The sequence below is a fragment of the Clytia hemisphaerica genome, unplaced genomic scaffold (genome assembly GCF_902728285.1).
Source record: "Clytia hemisphaerica strain Z4C2 unplaced genomic scaffold, Clytia hemisphaerica genome assembly, whole genome shotgun sequence".
NCBI classification, from domain to species: Eukaryota; Metazoa; Cnidaria; class Hydrozoa; order Leptothecata; family Clytiidae; genus Clytia; species Clytia hemisphaerica.
Window position 1 is genome coordinate 64,189 of NW_027103332.1, and position 26,408 is coordinate 90,596.

Here is a 26,408-nt window from a genome sequence, read left to right on the forward strand (position 1 = left end):
TTTTCGGAATAAATTTCCCCGATTTTCCGATTTTTTGGGGAAAAAATTCCCCGATTTTCCGATTTTCGGAATAAATTTCCCCGATTTTCCGATTTTTGGAAAAAATTTTTTTCCAATTTTCGGAATAAATTTCCCCGATTTTCCGATTTTTTGGAAAAAATTTTCCGTCTTCCGAAGTCGGAAAATCGGAAAAATTGGGCTAAGATTTCGGATTTTCCTTCGAAATTTTTATCTCACGCCAAATGAACATCTTAAGTTAGCAGGTCTGTGACTGGATACAGTTACCACAGACATCCCTTCATTATACAACGAAGTTGACTCAGAATCAGATGTTGACGTAGATGTTGATAAACCAGCGCAAGTGATACCAGTGACGTTTGTTTCTGACGCAGAAGTTGTAATGATTACACCGTTTGAACCATCACAACCATCAAAAGTCACTACCAAAAGCAAGCAAGCATCAAAAGCCAAACCAAAAAAGACCAATGGAGCAAGTAAATCATCAAAGCCTAAAACCAAAACCAAAACGAAAGCGATGACGAAAACTGATAGAAAAGCACAAGCCGAGGCCGAAGCAGAAAAGTTTTGGGAAAAAAAAACAGCTCTTTTTGAAAATCCGAATAACAGTAAAACTTTTAATGAATTTATTGGTGTGGCAAGAGAGACTTCTTCAGCTAAGACCCCTCTTGAATTTTTCAATCTGTTTTTTACTGATGAAATTTGGGACCAAATAATAACTGAAAGCAATCGGTATCACGATCAATATGTGCAAAATGACAATTGGAAACCGATATCAAAGGAGGAGATCATGGCTTTCATTGGTGTTACAATTGCAATGGGTATTATAAACCTCCCTGAACTTGAGCAGTATTGGAGAAAGGATGGAATATGTAACATACCTTGGTTTAGTACTGTGATGACTTACACACGTTACAAAGCAATTCTCAAATTTATCCATCTCGTAGATAAGGAAAACTTGCCACACAAGGACTCTCCCGATTATAAGCTGTATAAACTTGGTGGCATCCATCTCAAGTTGAATGATCTATTTGCTAAGTTATATTTTCGATCACAGGAACTTTCTATTGATGAACAAATGGTGGGAACACGATGCTGCATAGGCTTCATACAGTACATGACCAAGAAACCGACTAAGTTCGGAATTAAGATTTGGGTACTAGCAGAGGCTCACACTGGTTACTGCCAACAATTCCAAATTTATACTGGCAAGTCTAATGATGGACAGGAAAATGGTCTAACATATAGAGTATGTACTGATTTGCTGACCCCAACCTATCTAAATAAGAATCACCATGTTTATTTTGATAATTATTTTACTACCATTCATCTAATGCAAGACCTTGCGTCAAACTCAACCTTTACCTGTGGTACTATTCGCTCAGACCGTGGTAGATTCCCAGCAAGCTTCACTGCTAAAGGAAAACTCGAAAGAGGTGAAAGTGAGTTTCGTTGTAACAACAACAATCTTGCAGTCAGATGGAAAGATAAACGGGATGTTTATGTAGTTTCAACGATTCACGGTAACAGTATCAAGCAAGTCCAGCGTCGCGGAGAGGAGGAACCAGTGTCCAAACCTACAATGATCTGTCAGTATAACTCATTCATGAATGGGGTTGATAAATGTGACCAAAAGATTTCAAGCTACGACATGCAAAGGAAAACCAGGAAATGGTGGAAAAAATTATTTCTTAGACTTGTTGAACTTAGCATAATAAATGCGATGGTCATTCTCATTACTATACATGCTGATATTTTACCTGTCTGTAGACGTCATCGCGTGTTCCGCACAGTATTGATTCATGAATTAGTGCAACCTCTGATTGATATAGATAATGATAATGTCACCAGTAAAAGGCAGACCAACACAAACGCAACAAGATTGAGAGGAAGGCATTTTCCCTCCAGCAAACACCTGAAACGGGGAGCCTGTTCTGTATGCGCATACAAGCGAGGAAAGGATGGAAAGCAATCTAGAAAGAAAACATCTCAATACTGTAAAAAGTGTGGAAAGATTGTTTTGAAAGCTACCACACAAAAAGTAATCCCAACAAGAAATATAACGCCTAATTTTTAAATACCTACTACTATTTATAGTTTTTTTTTCATGAACTAATTTTCAATAAATTTTTTATATTTTTTCAATTTGTTCATACTTTCATAACTTTTGTTTGGAGAAAGCTTTTACTCTGAAATTTTCAGGATTGTTTGATCCAAATTTGAGGCCTTAAAACCATTTTGTTGAGATTTTATGTTATTTTCAAGTCTAAAAAAAAGCTTTTGCGCAAAATATTGCTGACTGTAAAGATTTTGCTGACGTCAGCAATAAATTTTCAGAAATTTTATTTTTTATTTTTCAAAAGTTAATTATATTAGCTTTCAGAAAATATATAGTTTGTAGGTTGTTATACTCAGTATAACAATGTTAAAATTGATTTAAAGTTTATTCTATTGAATATTTTTCATTTGTAAAATTTCTACAAAATTTCTAAGATTTTTTCATATTTTTTAGGTTTTTTTATTTGTTGATAACGTTGAATTGAGTTGAGCTTTAGCCCTGAACATTTCAGCATTTGTTTGTATTAGAACAAGGATCATTTCCTCCAAATTTGAGGTCCTAAAACCATTTTGTCTAGATTTTATACTAATTTTAAGTCGAAAAAGATTTTTTTGCAGAATTTTTTCTTTCTTTTAGCTGATGCTTAGTTTTTTTGCTGACGTCAGCAGAAAAAAATTTGAAATTTTATTTTTAAATTTTTAAAAAGTTTATTTAGTATGCTTTCAGAAAATATATAGTTTTTAGGGTGTTACATTTCATCTTAGAGAGTTATTTAAAATAATATATTGTTACATGTGAAAAATATTAAATTTCCAAAATTATTAAAATAGCCAAAGAGTTAAAGAAGATTTTTTTTTCCTTCAAAAACTTCAAACAATAAAAAATCAAAACTCGTATCTTGTTTGACTCAAGCATAAGAATCGTAAATTCCCTGCTAGCACTTCTGTTTTTTATTCAAAATTACCTAAATGTAAACAAACTGTTAACCCTTCCATGGACGAAAATTTCATAAATCACCAAAATAAAAATAAATTCCAACCGACCGATCCACCTCCAAAATCTAGGGTCGGGTGACGGCAAACCAACAATTTTTTAAGCCCAGCCTCATTGGTCAACCGATCGTGAATGGATTATCCCCAATTGGTTGTAATGCACGATGGTTTTAGTATATAAAAATGGTCAAAATTTTAACTCATTCAGCGTCTTTTGTGTCATTTTATTCAGTCCTTTGTTTCTTGGTCTTACGTCACTTTTCTGTTCAGTCTCTTGACAATTAATTCTACGCAGTCATTTAAGTTCTTTTGTATAACTTTTATAATATAATTAGTTTATTCACACTTAGGCAATTATCTAGTATTTTCAATTTTAATCAAGTACGCGTTTTTTCTATCTCGATTTTCATGAATCATCAATCAAGCTATGAGAGGCTTTGTGTGTGGTTGCGTCAACATGGAGTTTCAGACTTAGACAGTTTTGGTCTTAACTTTCAAAATCAAATTCAATTCTCAACTTTTGTGCACAGTTTTTCATAGTTTTCACATACTGGCTACCTGGTATGTTGTTTTCTGCTTTTTGCCTTTGTCTCTCTGTGTTTTTCTGTTCATTAGCCTATTTGGCTCAGGTGTCTGGAATTAGATTATTTTGATATTTTTAAATCAATTTCTTTAAGCTTAAAGTTAGGTTTCATTGATTTTGCTATATTTCAAGAGATTTCTTGTGCGATTTTCATGATACTTTTAACGTCAATTTGATCAATTTCCTCAATATTTCTAGTCAATTTCTGTTCAATTTTCTTGTCATTTTTCTTGTCGTATTTCGTCACTTAGTTTTGTCATTATTTTTAATTTTCAGTTTGAACAATCGTATTATTCACTTCAATCGAAGTTCCAAACTTTGTCAGTTTATTTCCGTGCACAACATTGGTGGTGGCCATTTACTTGACCTCGAGATTGTTTGGTTACAGGAGCCTGTATTCAAAATACCAGACTTCAAGAAGATAGACCTAGACAAAATCTTCAAAGAAGTGACAAATGAAAACTTCAAAAGTGCAGTTGAGACGAATCAGTTGGAGGAATGGGCAACCTTTTACAGGTCACTTCGATAAAAGAAGAGCAAATGGGAGGAACTTGGTCAATTTCAGCTGGAGCCGATTGTAAATTGGCCTTTGACACTATTGATGAAGCAGCCTGAGGAAAGTCAGCAGGAAACCGAAAAATCTAAAAAGATGAAATACCTAGAATCTCTCCAACAGAAAGAACAAACACTAGAAAAGAAGGTACTGCATTATTGTCACCTAAGGATTTGTTGAACTTTGTTCACGATAACGTCTACAAAGGAACAGTAGCTTTTTAACCTTGCTTGTCTTTTTCTTCTTGCAAAATCGATATTAATATAAAAGACAAAATCTCGACATCGACATTCCGGGGTTGCCTTCTTTTCCAGCTATGATTTCTTATATACAATTTTAAAAGACTGACTATGTTTATATTATTGTAAATATTTTTTTTTCTAAACTACAAGATTAGTGAAACTCTCAAATTTAACAAATCTGTCTCAATCAATGTCATAACACTTTTATTTTTTCAAAATCTAATAGTAATAAATCTTACTTTGGAAAATAATTGGTGGTAAAAAATTTGGGGGTTTTATGTAAAACCGTAAAAAGATATCTTTACTAGGACAAATTTTAAAAGCTATATCTGATCATCCATCTAATCTTTTGCGGTAAGATTTAGACAAATTAAGCTTGACAGTCTCGTTTTTTAAGCTTTTTCGTTAATTAATACTTTTCATTTTATCGCATTGTTTTGATAACTTTTAATATCCGTTAGTGTAAAACACAGGTCACAGGTCACGGTTCACAGGTCACAGGTCATAAAAATTACAGACCGGAAAACTGTAACGTACTCGTAACATACAACTCATAACATAAGTTCCTGAAACATTATATGTAATGGAAATATAATATCAAAATATGTTATTTAGAAGACTTAAAACGACAAATCATCAACCCCAAATATTGACAACATATGACACTTAAATTATGTAAATAATGACGTTATCTCAAAGTATGAGGTTTTGTCCACCAATTAACATCAAAATATTTTTCATGCATAATAGGATGCTGACGCTGCAAGTGGATATATATATTGACAGGTTTTGAATACAATAGATACTCCAAGAGAGCTGTTTTAGAGATATGAAAATAAAAATAGTGACGTCATTTTATGAAAAATACAAAGCAGGGGATAAAAATATTGAAACATTTATAAAATATAATCCCATTGATGCTATTCTCATCAATTCTTGTTATCATACCCAAGGTGATGCATGAGATAAAATGAGATATGACATAGTGATTGTGAAATAGCTATTTTCCTGTTATGGGGCCGTTTAAAGCCAAAGGTGAGATCAATGTTTTTTAATACGTATTCTTTGTAACATGCATATAACATTGAAAAGAAAATTTTTATTACATGTGTGATGTAGGTGTAATATATGATACAAGTATTACAGGTCCGTGTTATACACGGCATAAAACGCGAAAGCACGCGGTTAGCACGTGGTTAGATTTTTGGCTTTAGAATAGTTCTAGATCAATAATATACCTTCGGAATTATATTTTTGACATTAACAACTTTTTTTCAAAAATTTTCTTTGTGTTTTACAGTAATTGAAGCTGACCTGTCAACACTGACCTGTGACCTGTGACCCGTGACCTGTGACCTGCGTTTTACACTAATCGTTTTAATATCAGCGCAAGTGGTACACTCTTTTCTTTATAAGCATACGGGGAAATTAGGTTTAAGCTTAAAATGCTTAGCAAAATTTCGTTTTCAGCCTCAAATTATGCTTAGGCAAATGCTTAAGGTTCGATAATTTTGATTTATTTTCATTTCCATTTATGTTTTGATTTAAAAAGTTGAGAAAATTATGAAGCTTTTATTTCCATAGTTATCAGAATAATAATTATAATTATTACTGGAAATACTTATAAGAAGAACTTTTCAATATTATGGCTTTGGATGATAATTTTTCTCAACTTGGAGGTTATGCTTATTTTTTTGCAAATTTCAGCTTAAGTATGCTTATAAAAAAGAGTGTATACTGAAGCCTGTGAAATAAAAAATGAAATATATCAAGCTTTCTTTCGAGAAAAGGTTTCCTTAAGTTGATCATCTACCGGGTTAAAATTCAAAATTTTAAAGTTTTTTTTTTAGAAGCCTTTGATACCAGTAAACCTTCTTATTTTAGAAATTCGGAATTCTTTAAAAATGTTTGAGTACTTTTTGAAGATTCTTTCAGATTGCTTAAGAGAAGCGGAGTACTCTCAAAAACGTCACTTTAAAAGTAACCATGGAGTTAATTAAATCAGTTGCTATGACAAGTTTGTGAGAAAGAAAAATTCTGTAACAAGAGACGATATGACATATAATTAGATGTAATTATCTCTTTGTTTTCATTTGAAATGTCAAGTCGAAGAGAAAGGGATATTCTATGAATCTGATTGGCTGTTAATGATGTAATGTTACTTTCAGTCGCGACGATTGAACTATAATCGCCGGCGATTGAACAGTCACTTACATTTGTGTAAAGTCACTTCAGATTGTTTCATGTTCTACACTTTTTAGATTTTTATTACGTCTTATTTCATGAACCACTTCTCGGAACCTTGGGAACCTTCGGAACCTACATTTTCTAAATATTTATATTTTTTTTTCACGAACCACTTCACGGAACCTTGGGAACCTACACTTTCTAGATTTTTATTACATTATATTTCATGAACCACTTCTCGCAACCTTGGGAACCTTTGGAACCTACATTTTCTAAATTTTTATTTTTTTTTTCACGAACCACTTCTCGGAACCTTGAGGACCTACACTTTCTAGATTTTTATTAAATTTTATTTCATGAACCACTTCTCGCAACCTTGGGAACCTACACTTTCTAGATTTTTATATATTTTTTTTTCACGAGATTTCCGCAATTCCGTAAAACCGTACGACCCCCCCCCCACTTTAAGGGCCCACACTCAGTCGCCTTCAGAAAACATAAGATAAGATAAGATCTTCCAGTTTTAACTCGAATAAAGCTATGTACATTTTAAAAAACACCACGGACGGTGCATATAATATGAGTGAAAAAATATAAACCGTAAAAGGATAGCTCATTTTGTCAAGAGGCAATAAACCATACGGACAGCTACAAAAAGCTAGAAATTATATGGGAACCTAGTTTGTTGAAAGTTGACAGCATTGAGTGCTGCAAGACATGTACTGGTAATGTAAAATCGCGTAAAAACAAAAATAAATATAACAGAAAACATTAAATCCTAGTGAAAAATAGGTACTAAAAAGTTCTAAGACGAACATAAAATGTAATATATAATATGGGCCTAAGAATTTCCAAATTTTGAAATTATTTTTTTAAAGTAATTTGTATGCAATCTCAGAGGAAACTAAATGATTAGAGACAAAAGGGGGACTCTGCAAAAAGAGAATGGAAGGAAAAGTGAGGAAAGAGGAGAGAAGAGAGTGATTAGCAGGTGCAATGAATGTCATAAATCAGTTTAGGAGAAAACAACAGGGGGATAGATGGTGATGGCGAAGCATGAGTTCGTACTTTCATATGAAGGGTTTGAGAACCTAAGAGAAAAATTAAATAAGATCAAATATTAACTTGGCTTTTATGTGACATTTGAGGGAGCTTTTTGAGATAGCCTCAGAGATGAAAGGGTTTAACTTTGGAATTATTTGATTCCAGCTTCTTGCAATCGAGTTTTTCAGGCTGTTAGACCCATAGGTGACTGATTTCGAAAGGACAAATGCTAGCTTTCCAGATCTGTTTCCAAGCTTATTTACAAAACCATTGAAGTAATTAGGAGATTTATTTTGGATAACTTCAAGGGCGAAGATTGAGTGTTTCAAAATTATTAGAGACTCAATGGGGAGAATTTTTGATTGAATGGAAAGAGGAGTGGCCGAGTCCCTAAGGCCTTTGAAGTGAATGAGTTTGAGTGCTTTTTTTTGTAGTGAAGAAAGTTTATCGAAATGATCTCGTTTTATGAAACCTAGAGTGTGAATACAATAATTTAGATGTGATTCTAAAAGTGCATAGTAGAGTCCAAGTAGACTTTTGTAACAAAGAAAGTGTCTCATTTTGGTCAAAATACCAGTTGCTTAAGAAAGTTTAATACAAAGTGCATTGATTTGTGCATCCCAGAGCAGGTGCTCGTCAATTAGAATACCAAGGTATTTTACTTGATTAGTGAGTTTGAGTTTTGTCCCCTGAGCCTGAAATTTAGATTTTTGTTGATGTTTTTGCCTTTTCGACGAAAAATGACAATTTCAGTTTTTTTAGTATTAAGACTGATGGCATTTGATCTGAGCCAGACAGCAAGGTTTGCAAGATCTTGATTTATTCTACTAGTTAGTTTTTTAAGTGACTTATCACGACATAGAAGTCCAGTGTCGTCAGCAAAATCGAAGGTTTTAGAGTGTTTGATAGATTTGTTTAGGTCATTTATATAAATTAGAAAAAACCGAGAATGGACCCCTGGGGAACTCCATGCTTGCTTGACTTGTTTGAAAGTTGAGTAATTGTTTCGTATTCTAACACACTGTTCACGATTTGTAAGATAGGATCGAAAAAGAGCCAGAGGACCATTCCTGATACCATAGTGTTCATGGCCAACGGTGTCAAAGGCCTTTTGGAGGTCTACAAATATTCCCACTGCAAACTCATTTAGCTCAAGGGCTGCTCAAATTTGTTTAGTAAGAGCAGAGATAGCATGAGACGTGCTGTGGTTCTTTCTAAATCCAAATTGATTTTTGTATAGGATATCGTGAGTCTCAAAAAATGAATAGATTTGTTCATGAAGTAATTTTTTCAAAAATTTTGCTTACATTTGATAAGAGTGATATTGGTCTGTAATTTTCCACGTTTAATTTGGAGTCTTTCTTGTGTGCGGGAGTGACAGTGGCTTTTTTAAGCATTCAGGAAAGATATTTACATCGATGCATTCATTAATTCGATTAGAAAGATCAATGATAATGTGGGGTGCTATAATTCTTAGGATCTGTGTTGGAATACTGTTTGGTCCAACAGATTTTGAATCTGATAATTTGTTAATGACATTGAGAACTTTTTCATGAGAAGGATGTGCAAGCTCAAAAGAAACTGGATTTGGGTTTGTCAAGAATTCATCAAAGTTTTTTTCTGTAGGGATTATTTTAGATTTGGTTTTATCTGCTATACACTGCTGATGAGTGGTCTGACACAGTAAGACAAGTTGTTATTTAAAAAAATTTCAGATTCAGAATCACTTGATGTTTTGAGCAGATCAATGTTGAAGTCTCCAAGTATAAATAGACTTTTGTTTTCAATTTTGAGTTTTGAAAGAAGTTCTTCATACATGATGTTGAATTCAGTCAAGTTCATATCTGGATGAATAGTGTTTCGACCCTTCTTATTTAGAATTTCAATACAAGTTGATTCAAGTAGGTTCTTTTTTGAGACATGAAGGTCTTTTCGAGGAATATAATTGAGTTCTTCAGAGACATAGAGCCTGGTACCGCCTTTAGATCGTGTAGCAAAGGTATCTTCAGGTTCATGATACCCCTCAAGATTAGTTTGTTCATTGTTATTTAAAACATTAAGTCCAGTCTCCGAAATGCCAATAACGTCAAATTTAATATTTTGCAGTTTTTGAGGAGTGTATCTAATTCAGAGAAATGTAGCTTGAGAGAGTTTGTATTCAGATGTAGTAAGCTAAAGTTGGATGCTTTATTTACATCATTATTTTTGTTTAGTTCGTTCAAAGAGGTGTAATGCCATTCACCAGGACCGGTAAGGTCACTTTCAGTAAATTCATCGCTAAGTTTATCTCTAATGTCTCTGATGAAATCAATATTTGGATTTGAGTTTAGGTCAAAAATATTAGCAAATAGTGATTTCTTACCTTGAGATAATAATTCAAGGCTAGCTTTTGATGTAGAAGTAAAAGGTATGTTGGACAGGGTGCATTGTTGGCAGCACCATGAATTTTCCTCAGTTTGAAGACTTAGATACTCACTAGTTGATGTGTGATTGCATTTGATATGTACCCAATGATCGCAGATGTCACATTGAATACCCCTATGGTTTTTTTACTCACTAACTGATGTGTGATTGCATTTGATATGTACCCAATGATCGCAGATGTCACATTGAATGCCCCTATGGTTTTTCGCAACTGCTCGATGACATGCATTGCAGGGAAATTTGACAGGCATAGTAGATGGATGGGAAAAGTGGAAAAGCTATTGGATATATTAGAGAAAGAGGAAAGAAATTTGCAGAGTATATGCTTTAAAAATTGGGAGGTTTGGGAACCAGGAGGTTCAGGCAAAATTTATAGAGAAAAAAATTAAGGATGAAACTTGAACTTACATTGTTCTTTGCAAGGAGCTGAGAGGATTTGATAGAGACTACGAGAATAATGGCTAGGACTAAGAAACTATAAAAGTTAAAAATAATAGCCTAGAACACAGTGTGTTCAACATATTTGTCAGTTTCATTGTTCTTAACCACCAAGATGGCTGGGTATTTGACATACATTTTTGCTTGAAAACCAGAGTTTCTCAGTGATTTGAGTTTTTTTAAAGCATTTTTCCTACGATTGTTGGTATGACTGCTGAACAAATTGTCTACAAATACGGACGGGTTCTTACCCTTTGTGAGTAAGTTTTTGTTTTAGTTTATAACCACAGACTTTAAGTATTCAGACACTTTCCACGATATGAATTTCACATAAATCGGTCTTGGGCGACAAGTATTGTTGTTATTATCGTCAGCTGAATTTTCCTGGTTTTCCTTGTTGGTATTACGGGATGATGATCGGTGTGCACGGTCGATTGCATTGATAATCTCTGTGTACGTCTTTTTGTGAAGTAGATTGGCAAGAACTTTTGGAGTTTTTCGTTGTCCTCCTCGTATATTCCACGAAATGAGAGGGTACATCGCATTTCCCTGTCAGTCTGGGCTGCTAATTCCCTTTCAAGAGTTTCGATTTTGTCATGAAGACTCTTATTACACGCTTTTTTTTTTATAAGAATGGTGTAAATCCATTTCATCATGGATATTCTTAACTTTTTTGGGAAAATCATCCTAAAATATTCTTACAACATTCTTAGGTTAGGATCCTAATTGACAATTTATAATTTAAAATGGTCTAAAAATGGCATTCTTAGCTTGAGTAACAAAATTCTATGATGGTGATATTCTTAGCATATTCTTGATTTTTTGGCCATTTTCATCATGGACATTCTTATAAAGTGTATTCTTATAAAAAAAAAGCGTGTATCTTCTTTTAGAGTAGATAGTGACTCAGTGTTTAGTGAGATATTTTGGGAGTTGAGGGCGATGTCATCCACATTGATGTTACCTTTGTTTCAAGATTAGTTACAGAGGTTTTAACTTTGGTTTGGTTCTAGATAAGTGCAGATATTTGGTCTTTGTTTTCTTGCATATCAGCTTGGAGGTTTTTAATAGCTTTATCCATGGTGATTTTGAATAAGAGAAGTTTTAATTACCGTTGATTGATTAATGATGCATTCAGGATCGTTGAGATATTCACAGATTTGTAATTTTCTGTCTCCATATTTTCAAAATTGTCAAGGTAGAATCTTCAGCTTGCTTCTTTGAGTCCGCATAGCTACGCTACCATCTTGCAGAACCGCATCTTGCAGAACCGACCAGCAGCTTCCAAACACATAACAGACTCTACAACAAAATTCAGTACAAAAGGGTAAAAATACACACAGCAACAACTATCCCATATATACTACAGGTAAACAAACATTTTAGCAAACAACATCTCACACACACACAAAAATAGAAACAAGTGATACTTTTATGGACCTACCTGGTTATCAAACTAATCAATGAACATTGAAACATTTTCTTATTTTAGAAATAATAATAATAAAAATAACAATTCGGCTAAGAACATTGATCTATGCTTATAGATAGCGATTCCTATAGATAAAGATTCGTTTTTTTCAGCCAAAAGAATAATAAGTGTTTCTAGAAAACTCAAACCATCGCGCTCTAAGGTGACATTTTCTTCGTTAAGAAAAAATAATAATAAAATAATAATTTGGCTAAGAACATTGATCTATGCTTATAAATAGTGATTCTTATAGATAAAGATTCGTTTTTAAGCCAAAAAATAATATGTGTTTCTAGAAAACTCAAACCCATTGCCCGCCACCGTGACATTTTCATCTTAATAAATAAACTAGTAAAAATAATAATATGGCTAAGAACATTGATATGTATGCTTATTAAAAGCGATTCTTATAGATAAACATGCGTTTTTTGAGCCAACAAGATTTTTTTGCAAAAATCTGCTTGAGCCATCTTCTACCTATGAAGGTAACTTACTTTCATGCAAAAAATCAGAAAAAATTAATGATCCAATTTTTCAAAAAGTCCAAAAAATCCGTCTTTTAGACCAAATTTTCCCAAAATATTTTTTTTTCAAAAATCGGGCTCTGTCACATTTTGGCCACTACCATTTTACACCTTTGTACCAAAAATCAAAAGATTCCTATGATTCAATCCTGAGAAAAGTTGGTAACAGACGAACGGACGGACGGACGAACGAACGAACACAGGTTAATTTATAGGACCTCTACCCCTCCAAGGTAGGTCCATAAATCACACAAAAACTGAAAAAAAAAACACACAAAAGACTGTCTAAGAGGCCCCCCCAGTCACCTCTCAAATCACGCAATCACGCAAAAAAAATTTCCAAATCACGTTATCACGCAAAATCTTTCTTTAAATCACGATCACGCCAACCTTTTTTTTTGATATGGCTAGATAAAACGGGAGTATAACTAACACCAAACTTGTTACTTCGGTTACTATCAAAAGAGTATCAAAACAAAGGCAATGTAAACTCGATGGTAACCTTGTAATAATTTTTGTTTAGTTTACAGTGCCTCATGCAACCCACGTGCGATGGTTAAAGTTAGACTTTGTTCGAAATACATAAATGCAAAATGAAAAAATACAATTTGTAAACCTAAGCAATATATTTTTTATTAAATGTAATACTTCTGCCGTATCGAGAAGATCGTCTAAGTAAAAAGGTTGCATCACTTGAAATCGAATCAATATGATTTGAATCGACATTCACAATTGTTTCATTGTCATCATTATCACTTTCGGAGTCATATTCTGGGATTTCATCTCGGTCATCTGCTTGTACTTGTTCGTTTGTATCATCTCTTGTATTTTTAGATGTTTTTAACTTTCTTAAGAGTTCCAACATGTTCCGAAAAAACCTGTCCTGATTTGAAAAAAGTTGTCCCTAATAAGGAAAAAAACCAATAGTTATAGGTGTTGGGTTCGATCAAATGGAATAACATACCTAAACTTTCAATATATGTCAGGAGAGCTGGATTACAGAGAGCGAGAACAGCTGAAGGATTTTGACGGTCCCTGTTGCGAACAAAGTCATTACTTTTGAGATGAGATTGGATTTGCTTTCGAACCTCAGGATCAGCCCTGTTTCTCAAGGTATAAAACAATGAAAGGCAACCACGTTCATTGAGCAATTGTAGATACCAATTTGCGAAACTAGCCTTGCATGTGTTAAGTACATGCAGTACGTCTGGAAGAAGTGAAAGCAGTAAAAGATACGGATCAATAGATTTGTCAGTGATTCCTTGCTGAAGCTGTTTCAAACAAAGTTTATTACCAGATTTGCAATCGACGGTTATAACAAGTACTACCCGTTTAATACATTTTATGTCATACTTGAGACAATTTTCACAGGCTCTGAGCGACGGGACAACATGTGTATGCCCTTTTAATGTACACTCAGCGCACACGTTGTCATTTTTGAAGCACTCGTCACAGTAGCTTTCGCATATGTTGAATGTATCGTTTGCTAATATCATTTCTGGATCTTCTACTTTTCTTGCACAGTTTTCACACATTTGTATCAGTCTTACTTGATTAATGAACGAACTCTTAATGTTATCACCTGACTTTCCATTTTTCGAGCTGTAATTGACAGCAATTGGTAGAGAGACGTCGTTATCCAAGCTAGTGACAGATGAAACCGCACGAAAAACGTATATTTACGGCCTCGGATTCTTATAAAGTAAACAAAAATGATTTTTGGATAAAAAATGTTTATCACGCTCACGAAACACAGTCTCAATCACGTAATCACGAGTTAAATTTCTTATCTATCACGATCACGTTCATTCCTCCCATCACGCAATCACGCATTTTAAAATCTCAAATCACGAAATCACGAACTTAAAAAACGCCAATCACGCCATCACGAAAACCGCTGGGGGGGCCTCGTCTAATACAGAATCAGAAGTTGGACGAGAACCCGGTTCGGCGTGCCGCGACGGGACGACCGCACGGGAAAAAGAAAAGCAGAAATGAATAACCCCGATGTCAATTCCTCAGACATAATTAAAATAAACCAGCCGAGGCTGGAAGGTCAGCCAATATAGTTAGATTATTAGTTGGATAGTTTGTAAATAAGTTAAATAGCTGCGATGGAAGGAAGGACTAGATGCATAAAGAATCAAGCAAAATTGGCAAACTTAATAGAGCTAGAAAATCATTTTGCCTAAATGTTTCTCCAGGTTACTCAAAACTCTTAGTAATAAGATTGAATAGAAAATTAACATTCCGTATCTAAAGCATTTAAATTCAACTTTTAACATTTTGAAGATAAAGTAAAAATTTAGGGACAAATCACAAAAGATATATGCTAGATATGTCCTGTTATAAAGTTATACAAAGATTCTATCAAAAATTCAATTGACAGGTCACATAGGCTGACCATTTACTTTTACAAATAGAAATAGGTTTTTTTTCAAATAATAGTTCATTATATTTATCCCAGCAGCATCTTTGCAATAACCAAGCAAAACAAAACAATGAAATACGAAATGGTTAATGGACAAGTATAGATAACACTTATGATATCATTTTGATCACTTTCATTCACTGAGCGAAGAAACGTTATCAATTTCAAAATCAGCAACAAATAACTCTATTATGAACAAAATTTAAATGGTCGTCAGTCGTTGGTTTTTCTTTGAAGACAATTTGACAATGAACAGCATACCGATTGATTGAAACGAATACAAAATGAAACTACTGTTGATCGTATATAATCTAGTAGAGAAAACAAAAAATAAAAATAAAAGCTGATGATATAAACTCTAAGTTATTTGGCAAATGGAGACATTCAGCAAATGTACTCTCGGGTACTTAATAGCCGTCCCCCCCCCGCTAATTAATTTTTCGAAAATTTTCCACCCAGGACATTCTTATTCCAACCCCCCCCCCCCGCTTATTAATTTTTGGGAAAATCTTTTTGAAAGTTCCCTTTTTTGTCCTAATTCAGCTGTATTAGCCTCCTTTTCAAAAATTTTCCACCCAGGACATTTTTATTCCAACCCCCCCGCTTATTAAGTTTTGAGATTTTTTCCAACCCCCCCGCTTATTCCAACCCCCCCGGCTATTAGGTACCCGAGAGTAGGCAAATGTGACAGTTTCTTATGTAAGAAAATAGAAAAGCCTTCAGGTTTTTAAATGTTTTGTAAGGTTTAATTAAATTACCAGAATGTACTTTGTAATTAAAAATAAGTTAGTTTGATATTCAGTTTGATATTCGAAATTCAGTTTGATATTCGACTTTTTCCTCTGCGAAGGAGAACAGACATCTGTTAGCCACTATTCCTAAGTATCATTTCCACCAAAAATGGTCGCTCTCCACCATAATGGGGGAGCTCTAAAATTATACAACCACTTCGTTTGAAAATCGAATAATTAGCGTTTTGAGCCCTATGAGGGAGAGCAGTCATATATTGCACTTCTAAACATCAAAATATGTTAACCACTATTCCTAAGTATCATTTCCCCCAAAAATGGTCGCTCTCCACCACAATGGGGAAGCTCTAAAATTATACAACCAATTGGTTTGAAAATCGACTAATTAGCGTTTTGAGCCTTATGAGGGAGAGCAGTCATCTGTTGCACTTCTAAACTTCAAAATATGTTAGCCACTATTTCTAAGTAGCATTTCCACCAAAAATGGTTGCTCTCCACCACAATGGGGGAGTTCTAAAATTATACAACCACTTAGTTTGAAAATCGACTAATTAGCGTTTTGAGCCCTATGAGGGAGAGCAGTCATCTGTTAAATTTTTCATGAATAATAAAATGTCTAACTTTTTAGATCTTCAGCTCAGCAATGTTTTTAAAAATGTTCATATTTTCTGTCTTTCGTAAAATGGTATTTAAGGTATTATTTCTTGAGAAATTATTTGCTCTAAAGTCTGTAGAGCCTTAGAATGTTCTTACAATGTTCTTAAAGTTTTTGCCTTCAAAACCTCATCTTCTTAATATACGTTGTTCTTATAAAAGTACATGTTGTAATTTCTTTACAATAAATATAGTCGAAGTAATTTGCACCAGTCAATTTTGAGTGACATTGTTTTACTATCAATAACATAAGTTTAAGTATTTTCTTTTTTTTCATAACATAAATTAAGTATTTACATTTTCGTTTTCTTAACATAAGTAAAATATTTACATTTTCGTTTTTCACAACATCAGTGAAATATTTCAGACGGTTTTAATCATTAAAATTGATAATTGATAGATCGATTGGTTAAAATCTATCAACTATGCTACGTAACCATGTACTTAGCGGTAACTATGAGTTTGATTGATGTACATATGATATATACAGTAAAAATATAATGTGCAAAAACTTTGTAAATGCAAAGATGACCGAAAAATATCTGGTAAATAGTAAAATCTGGTAAATAATAAAAAATCAGAGTCATAAACGACTAGAGCGTTAAGAGTTTTAAGGTTAAATAATCAAGCATAAGCGTTGATGATGTAAATAATGAGATCTGAAGTTGACCGGTAAGTAAATTTCTAATATATCTAATTCTAGAGAAAGGTTTGTTTCTGGGACTAAACCCATCAAAAAAAATTCACCGGTTATTGATAAACTTAATGATCTTTTCTGCGTCTGTCCTCGGCAGCCTTGGTGAAGCAAAACGAAAGATCTCGATCGATTTGTCGTTTCCGTAGCTATGCAGAGGCGGATCTGGGATTTTTCTGAGGGTGCTCAAAAATCTCTTTTCAAAAAAAAATTTTCGGAACAAACGTTTTGGGCGTAAATTTTGCACCCGCCCTGTTTGGGCGGTGTCACCTTTTTTCCATTCAACATGGGGGACGTTAATGAGCGCCTGCACGTCTGCAGTTCCCATTACCTATGAACTCCAACCATAGGCCTCAGCGGGGGACCATTCAAAAAGTACGTTCGTAAAGTATGCTCGAAAATGGCAAATTTTTGACTCCCCCTCCCCTCTTGTACGCTTTAGGTGTACAAAGTACAGCGTACGTACGCTTTTTAGTACACTCCCCTAACCAAAGTCGAAACTTGTAACTCTTTTAACAGTAGAATATGTAGGTATCCAATCGTATTTATAACAAGTCTCGAAAAATTAAAAGAATCTATAAGATGAACAAAAATACCAAAGGAGAAATGAAAAATAACAATCGCAATAACCATTTTTGATGTGAAAATATTGCGTTTTTCTCTCAAAAAAGACAGTTTAGGAAAAATTACGAGCGTACGTACTTCTCCTCAAGGACCCCCCTCCCCCTCGTACGTTTTTTGGAGTACCCCCCCTCGTACGTTTTTTGGAGTACCCCCCTCTCGAACGTACGTACTTTTTGAATGGTCCCATGCGTTGAAAGGAGGGCAGTAGGCCAATTTTCTTTGACCCGGCTTGAATAGCCAGATGCTGAACGTGTAATAATCGTTTGTGGTGATATTCATATATACATTGGGAAATTCCCTAACTGCAATTGCGCAAATCTAGTTTCTTCTTTTCAATCTTATCACACAAAACGTTCATAAAACGCAAATATAGTTAGTATTATATTTCTTATATTTCTTTGGTTTAACCTTTTATTTTGATAAAACAGACACCTTGAGCATGCTCAGAACTGCTTGTTTGGTGTATATTCTTTTATAAATTCATGGTTCTTGCAGAAAATGTTTTTGAGAAAGCCATAGATAACAAGCAACATGCTGAATGGACCTACCTGATGATGAAAGTTAGATAGCAATGCGAAAAGAAAAATGAAAAAAATCAGTCAGAAAATGTAGCGTTTAGCGAAAATACACAACGCAATAAATTCATCATTGATTGTGGATGGGTTGTAGGGAAAAAATAAATAGGAAGTTCTGGTTGCAAAAATCAGTTTTATTGACAATTGAATCATGCTTGATGCTGAGCATTGTTATCAATAATGTTTTTGTGTGAAAAACATAGAAATATAAGGAAAAAATCCAATGAAAATCTGCAAAAACGGCGATTTCCGGCATTTTCAAACGGAAAAAATTTTTTCTCAAAAATCGAACTCGGCCATGTTTTGGGCATTGCGAATACGCATCTTTCTCCAAAAAATCAGAAAAAACTAAAAATGAAAATTCGAGAAAATGTCAAAACACCGATTTTTCCGACATATTTCCGGCATTTTCGGCCGGAAAATAATGTTTTCGAAAATCGGGCTCCGTCACAATTTAGGTATTGACATTTTGCATCAGTGTGCAAAATTTCATGAAAAAATATAAAGTACAGCTCAAGAAATTCAAGAAATACCGTTTTCCGGCGAAAATCGGCTGTTCCGGCGATTTTTAGAAAGTTCCGGCTTCAAAAATCAATTTTATTGAACATTGAAACATGCTTGATGGTGGGCATTGCTATTAATAATGTTTTTGAATGAAAAAAACAACCAATTATATGGAAAAAGTCCAATGAAAATCCATAAAAACGGTGATTTCCAGCATATTTTCGGCATTGTCGACCGGAAAAAATTTTTTCTCAAGAATCGGACTAGGTCATGTTTTGGGCATTGTTAATACGCATCTTTGAGCAAAAAATCAGAAAAAACTAATGATGAAATCTCGAGAAAATGCCGAAAAACCAGCATAATTTATAGGACCTCCACCCCACCGGGGTAGGTCCAAAAGAGCAAATAAATGGTTTTGAAGAAAAGTTTGAAGAAAAAATAAGACAATTTCTAATATTAAATACTTTACTCACTTCAGTTTCATTTCGTGAATATTTAAAACATAGTAAAAAAGTTCGATAATTTATTATTATAACCATTTTTTATGGAATTTCTTTGTAGCGAATTAATTGGCTGACAATCAAGCAAAAACTTTTCATGTTGAGTATGTTTACATTATAAAACCAGAAATGGATAATATTTTGAAAACAGTGATCAAGTTAAAAAATAAAGGAGATTATTTATATAAAACATACAAGGGAATACAATATTCTTAAGATGGAAAAATAAAAGATTGCCAAAAAGTGGAGTACAGTGTTTTATGTGCAAATAGACTCAAGAAATTCTAGCTCTCAAATTAGATGAATAATCTCATAAAAAAGTACTTTTCACAAGTAAAAAGTTTGATGTTTTTAAGCATTATTAAAGGTACTAACAGTAATCATCAACAATCTGTAGGAAAGCACTTTTTCAACTTGTTCAATTGTATGGAGTGTTGTTTATAATTCTTTTGGTAGAGATTATTGTTATATATCAATTAATAAATTCTGCATTCAATCGTACTCTTTTGTGCTTATATGTAGGGGGTGGAAGATGCAGGGGCAGTACTCTCAGAGAAAATTCATAAAATGGGGGGTCATTATCAACTGATTTTGGGGTGATTTTCCCAAAAAACTCAAGGAAAATGAAGGTTTGGCACTTTATCAGGAAAATTTGATAAATTAGAGGTCATTACAAAATGCTAATTGGGTGATTTTTCCCAAAAAATTGCAAAATGTCCACCTACAATACACCGTTTAGGAGTGTCGACTGCCCAATTTTCCATTGTTTTAATTTTAGCGACCACGGAAAATTCACTCTCCTCCGTAAAAAAACGGTAGGTAAACATCTGGTTCTCATAAGGAAACATAGCAGAAAAACGGTAGGTAGAGAACTCCTTTTAATCATAACTTCTTTTCCTCTTGATGAATTTTTGTGAAATTTTCAGGAGAGACTTATAAAATTATCATTGATATCATGTTCAAATATCTAAATCATTCTCTTTAAAGGAGAGAAAAAAATTCACAATGTTTACATTCCTCTAACCTTTCACAGTACTAAAGTGCGCATTTTTACCTACCATTTTTACCGGCCTCTGCAATGGAGTACCGTGAAGATAGCGAGACTCCTAAATTGTGTATTAAGCACAAGAGGTTAGTTTTTTCAGAGGTCACCAATGTCTCTTTTTGTATAAAAGTACACCATATTTTCATATGATCATGTAAAAGTAATCTTAGTTTTGTTTTGCAAGTATAAAGTGGTATGAACTCTCTCTTCTTATGACATGACGAAGCCAAAAATATTTCCTCGCATCACATTATCTTGAAGCATGCATGAAGGTTCACCTTTCCAGAAATTTCATTCTTCAACCAAATTCAATCAAATTGCTAAAATGTTGTTCCCTAAAACCTTTCTTCCAGTCTCTGTTATAAAACAAATTTTGTTTTGTTTTTCTATAATAGTTTTCAAAAATAAAGCTAGCTAGCTTTTTTTACATGTGAAATTCATCAATGTCCAACGATGGGAGAAGAATCTCTAGAAACGTAGCAATGTGAAATTCATCAATGTCCAATGATTGGAGAAGAATCTCTCGAAACGTAGTCAATCGCAAATCTCGTGATCCATATGTAGCTAGGTAGATTTTCCCCCGTGATATTCCCTATGCCCGATGATGGGAGAAGAGCCAAACGTAAATTCGTGATTATATTCAAGACACGATAGACTTCCACCAAATATTCCCAATAAGTCCTTTCCCATAAATAAATTCCAAACTTCATTTATCAAGCAAAATTGATGTAAGTTTTGTTTTTGTTGGTATGAATGCTTTTCTTCTAAAGATAAACCAAAACAAAAATGTTTCCTCAGAATGAAAGTCTTTTTCTTTTGTCACTCTTCACCACATCAAACAAAAGCAGATAAAAATTCCATCACACAGAGTCTTTGTCAAAATCATCATATATTGATTGATATTGTTGTGCGATTCTCAAATTTACTGATTAAATTGAACCAAAAGTGTCCTCAAAAAGATAAGTAATTGCCTGATTATTACCACTTTTCAGGACTTCAATTCCTTTCTTTAAAACACTGTATTGAACGCTTGCAAAGAAGTGAGGTCGTTCGCCGTACGAATGGCTACCCTTCAAATCATTTCAATATTTTGCCGGCGACGACATGCGACTGAAAGTTATTTTTGTAGGAGAATCTTTTACGCTCAAAACGGTCGGTCTCGTATTTTCGAGAAATTTCCTTGAACCACCTCAAATTTGCCATTTCACTGGATGCATTTTCTGAACCAGGTTCAAAATCAAAGATTTTCCTAGCACAGAACACAGCTAGATACTAGTGTATATGTATTCAGGCAAGTCACTCGATTCGCAAGTTGCAAGCAAAATATTTATAGGGTCACTAGAATCGTAAATACAAACCCTAGATACAACTGCTCAGGTCCAGGAAGACTGTGCCCCTTTAGAGATTTACACTTCAGGCGTACAACAAACTTACAACGTTTACTTCTACGAATTTGAGGAAAATTATACAAATTGTTTCACAAATCGTTGGAAAATCAATTTCAAATGAATGTGACTTATATACCCTAAAAATATTTCTTTAATCCACTATGCTCTTCTCTACTCTCTAAGAATATTCAATAAAAAGTTCAAAAATTGTTTTTGCTCGGGAAAATTTGTCTGCCTTAAGCGTTGAGTATTTTTAGTTATTAGTTTTTGTTTTGAACTTGTTTTACTTCCGGTTTCGAATTCCTTGCGTTCGAAATCGAACTTTCCAGTTTCGAATCTTTAATTTCGAACGTTCGAATTATAAAAAGAACATTCGAAAACTTTTTTTCCAAATTGCAATTTTTTGATACACCCCTTAACGAAAGAACTAACATAAACACACCTGTGTCACATACCCGCTGGAAAACTTGGCAAAAATTTCGTCTCAGGTAGAAAAATACCCCAAAAAGTTTCCCTTGCAGAGAACCCAGAGGCAACAAAATTAAACAAACTTAAAACATCACCCGGTTTATTGAGACAGGGATGTAAAAGAAGGAGGATTTCAATACTAGAATTAAATGGAAATAAGTCGACTTATACAGTTTCAAAATTCAATAATCGTACGCAGTTAGGAATATCGTATAATTGAATCATAAATTCTGAAAAATTTAACAACGTTCTAAAATTATATTAAAACTATTAGCGCTGTAAAATCCTGAGATGAAAATTATGAAAAACCAGATAAAAAGTAAAGATCTGAGATTTTGAAAGAATTCTTCAACGATGCTACTAAGCAAAAGCTCTATATTTTACTGGCTGTGTATTTTTTCAAAGTTGGGAAATCTAAAGGCTCTTAATCTTAAGTATGTTGGAGACAAGTATGACAAGTCTTTCACCCTTGAGTTGTTGACAAACAGGAGCAAACTCTTCACATAAAAAAAATAAAAAAAATCTGTGACTTTTTTCTCGGCTGTATTAATTGTAGCACAGAAATTAAAAACAGTTAGAGTGCATCATAAAAATAATGTCAAGTTTTGTCGATGTATTTTGACATTTTACAAGTCATTAACATTACCATTACCAACAATAAAATCCTTTAAAATACAATCCCATTTCAATGTTCTATTTCCCTGACCACCAATGCGTATTCATAAACAACAAACAACAACCACGGAGTCCATATCATCGAGGGTCAGCCAAGCCAAAATTTAAAAACAACAACAGAGAAACAGTTCTTCTTCCACTCAATAAGGGGAGGAATAAATTCTTCCAGGTTAGCCATATCCAAAATATTTTATCTTATTCCCATTTCAAAACATACTAAAATTCCAAATTCATGTTGTGCTTTCTACTAACAAGATCCAATCATCTAAGGAATGGTTCTCCCACCATCATAATACAGTTTATTTTCCAGCTTTGAACCTCTTTTTGCAACGAAGCAACAACTCCGTTGAGGCTGCTGTCCTGTTGACGAAACAATAAAAATTCCATCTTCTTTCTTTCTCCAGCTGCTTTCTTCGTTTCTTTTCATCAAGCACCGTTTCTTTTCAAAGCACCAGCGTCTCTTTTCAAAACAACAATGATTTTATTTTTCAAAGACAGAGTCAACATTCGAATTCAGAGTCAACATTCGAATTTGGAAAAGTTCGAAAATCTTTTCCCGAGTCAATGCAACGACTTCTTGAAAAACGAGCGTTTGAACGCTTCCAGCCCCTGATTTTCCAATCTCTTTTTTAAATTTCCTAATTTAAACATTACGGAGATAATCGAAACAGAAACTCAAGGCAAGATTATCTCTGCAACATTTTAGATCTGGTATACATCCTCTACACCAAATTTACGGAAGCGACGGATAGAAATGTATGAGAAAGTGCCGCCTGATGAATCGAAATGATGTTTTCGGTACCGTAGAAAACGCACATCAATTTTTCCTTGGCGCTCCCCTGGTATATAGAATTTAAAGGTACATGCACACGATAGCAAAACTGCTTCGCTCATGTATATTCGCTTTGCAATTAATCCCGCAAAAAAAAGTCATAACAAAGATTTTTTACAGCGCGGGAAAGCTAGCTACGCCGTACACACTAAAGATTTTTTAGCGCGGAAAAAGCTAAGTTTGTCGTGCACACCACGGAAACGCACGCCACATGCATACAACCCCTGGTAAAATAATATCGAGATATGACCAAAAAGAAAAATCAGTTCCGATCAGAAAACTAGATTTCACTTGAAGAAAGGGTCTTTGTTTTTTTTATGTACTAAAAGGGTTGGGGTGGTTCAGCTGAACCATTTAAACCCCCTCAGATCCGCCGCTGCATGGTCGAGAACCAATTTCAGGATTTCCTCATCAAAGTTAGCCTAAGGAATGGTAATCGATACGAACTGTTATTTTTCGCATTCTTCAATTATCCTCGGTAATGCATCAAAAAAAGAAGCTGAAATAAGAATAAATCATGTCAAGTGAGTTGACTCAGCTAAGTTGTTGAAAAATATTACACTACGCTATAGACGAAGTTAGCAAAATGGGTGAACTGAACTATTCTTTTAATAATCAGCTCTCACAATGTAATAAATGAAATTTTTCCTGAAGCAGGGTTTTTTTAATGTAGACGGACAACTAACAAATCAGTCAGACTATTCGTTCTATTTATAATTTTATAACCCAGAACACCCTTGCAAAATCAAAATTAAAAGAGCTCTAATAACTCACCTTTATTCAAGGATATCAAAACTCTGCATGGTAGGTTATCTGGATCTATTTCAAAATCGATGTTGTCGCAAGGGTCACCATCAGCAATCTCATCTCCATCATTCTGTTAATTGAAAAAGAAATATATTGATTGGTTATTATCATCGTATATCACACATCAGGAGTGTGAAAGATCCAAAAATAAATCCTCAGTGGTACCAACGCCTATATGTACAAGGTGACCCGGGAAAAGTTTTCACAATCTATTTTGACAGATTTTGTCCAGGTTATTGCTTTTACATTGATCACGTCATATAAGATAAGGTTTTAAGTCAGGTTTCAAATAAACCAGAGTTCAGGCAAACCCTGGAAAATCTGGAAAATAGAGGCTTTTAGAAAATTCAGGTAACATCAGGGAAAGTAAGGCGATTTTTTTTCAAGTTGTCGAATATACTCTTTTTTTATAAGCATACAGGAAAATCGAGTCGAGACTCGAAATCTCATTTTCAGCCTTAATTCATGCTTATTTATATACTTAGACTTCGACTTGTTGATTTTCTTTAGGTTCATGAAAATTTGCTTCTCTAAGTTATCATTGATTCGGGTATAAGGTTCGCTGATTAGCCTTTACTTCCAAGGTTTTCCAGGGTCTGTCTAGACCCTGCGAGAGTTGGTAACATTTTTTAATCAGTCATTTTAATATATAATATAATAAGGCACAATCCGAAGAGATTTATCTTTTGAATGTTTTTTATCATTAGATTATAAATATAGACTTTAAATATATCTTAGGAATGATGACAGCGTGTGTCCTTTGTTCGAGTATACAGGACCTACTAATAGCTGAAAAATTGAGACAAATAGATTAATCTTCAGTCAAATCGAGGAGATTTCAACTCTCTTATTCAGTTCACGACTAAAGTTGCTGAGATTTCCAGGACTCAAACTTATCATAAGTCGTAATTGAAGACTATGAAAACTGTCTGGATGAAGGTGTGCAATTTCAAAATAATTCCATACGTGCCAACTATAACTCCAAGCACTTTAGGTAGGTTGATGCGTGCTACTTAATCGTTTTAGGATCGTGATGTAAGGATTGTGGTATTAAAGCAAGATCTCTTTGTTATTTGAAATTCTCAAGGCTTTAACTTAAAACCCGTTGAAATGCTTTTCAATAACAAAATATTTATTCCACCTCGTTAAACCAAACAGATACCTGCCTAAAGCAATGTGTATGGAATATTGATAAAATTGTACTCTCACCTTGGATTGTTACTTGATTTATTTTGCATGTAGTGTTTTGAGCTTCCTGTGTATGGAACAAAAAAAAAGAAAATATAAATAAAATAAATAGCTCAAATAAAATGTCAAAAAATAATTATAATCGTTACACTCGTTATACTCGCACATTAGCACGATTCGCTATTGATGTTGTGCAAATTTCTAATGTTTTTAACATTAAGGGAGAATAGGTAGGGGGTGACGTGGTGCTTTGTAAATGAAATGTCAAAGGAGAAAAGATGCAATGATTGAATTCTTATTACCTCTAGAAGAACTCTTTTGTGACATTGATGTTCCGGTAGAAGGGTACACTCTGATGTAAACAGATCAGTTTGTTGGACAGTTTTGTAATACAGTAACAGGAAAACAGGACAAATCAAGTCTCGTATTGGGTGTCGATTCATGACGCCAAAAGTTAAAAAATTCATTTTTTTTCGAAGCTGAAGTCCAATTGCGTCTCTTGTATCGTGTAGAATGGTGTATTGATTTGAAAGCTGCTCCCATGTTTTGAAATTGTTTTTATCGCGTTCGTTTTGTAAAAGGTGACAACATCAAAAGGATTTTTGACAGAAGGGGTAAGGGAAATTCTTTTCATCTCGCTGACGTAGGTATCGGAATCCAAAAAGGCTTGTAGATTTTTGTCGATTTGAGGATTTTCAACTTCCTTGAATTTGTCTTGGTCGTTAACAGGATCTAATTC

The 26,408-nt window shown here is 33.9% G+C and overlaps 1 protein-coding gene and 1 long non-coding RNA gene across 2 annotated transcripts; one reads left to right on the top strand and one right to left on the bottom strand.

Moving 5' to 3' along the window:
* Positions 1–400: 400 nt before the first annotated feature.
* LOC136815729 (piggyBac transposable element-derived protein 4-like) lies at positions 401–2,095 on the top strand. The gene has a single exon (XM_067072177.1). The coding sequence runs from the start codon at positions 401–403 to the stop codon at positions 2,093–2,095; it is 1,695 nt and encodes a 564-aa protein (XP_066928278.1).
* Positions 2,096–25,219: 23,124 nt separating this feature from the next.
* Positions 25,220–26,080, bottom strand: LOC136815524 (uncharacterized). Its single transcript, XR_010847728.1, has 3 exons — positions 25,972–26,080; positions 25,691–25,736; positions 25,220–25,270 (listed from the first exon to the last, which is right to left on the bottom strand). It is a non-coding gene; the product is annotated as an uncharacterized lncRNA (long non-coding RNA).
* Between the last annotated feature and the right edge of the window lie 328 nt (positions 26,081–26,408).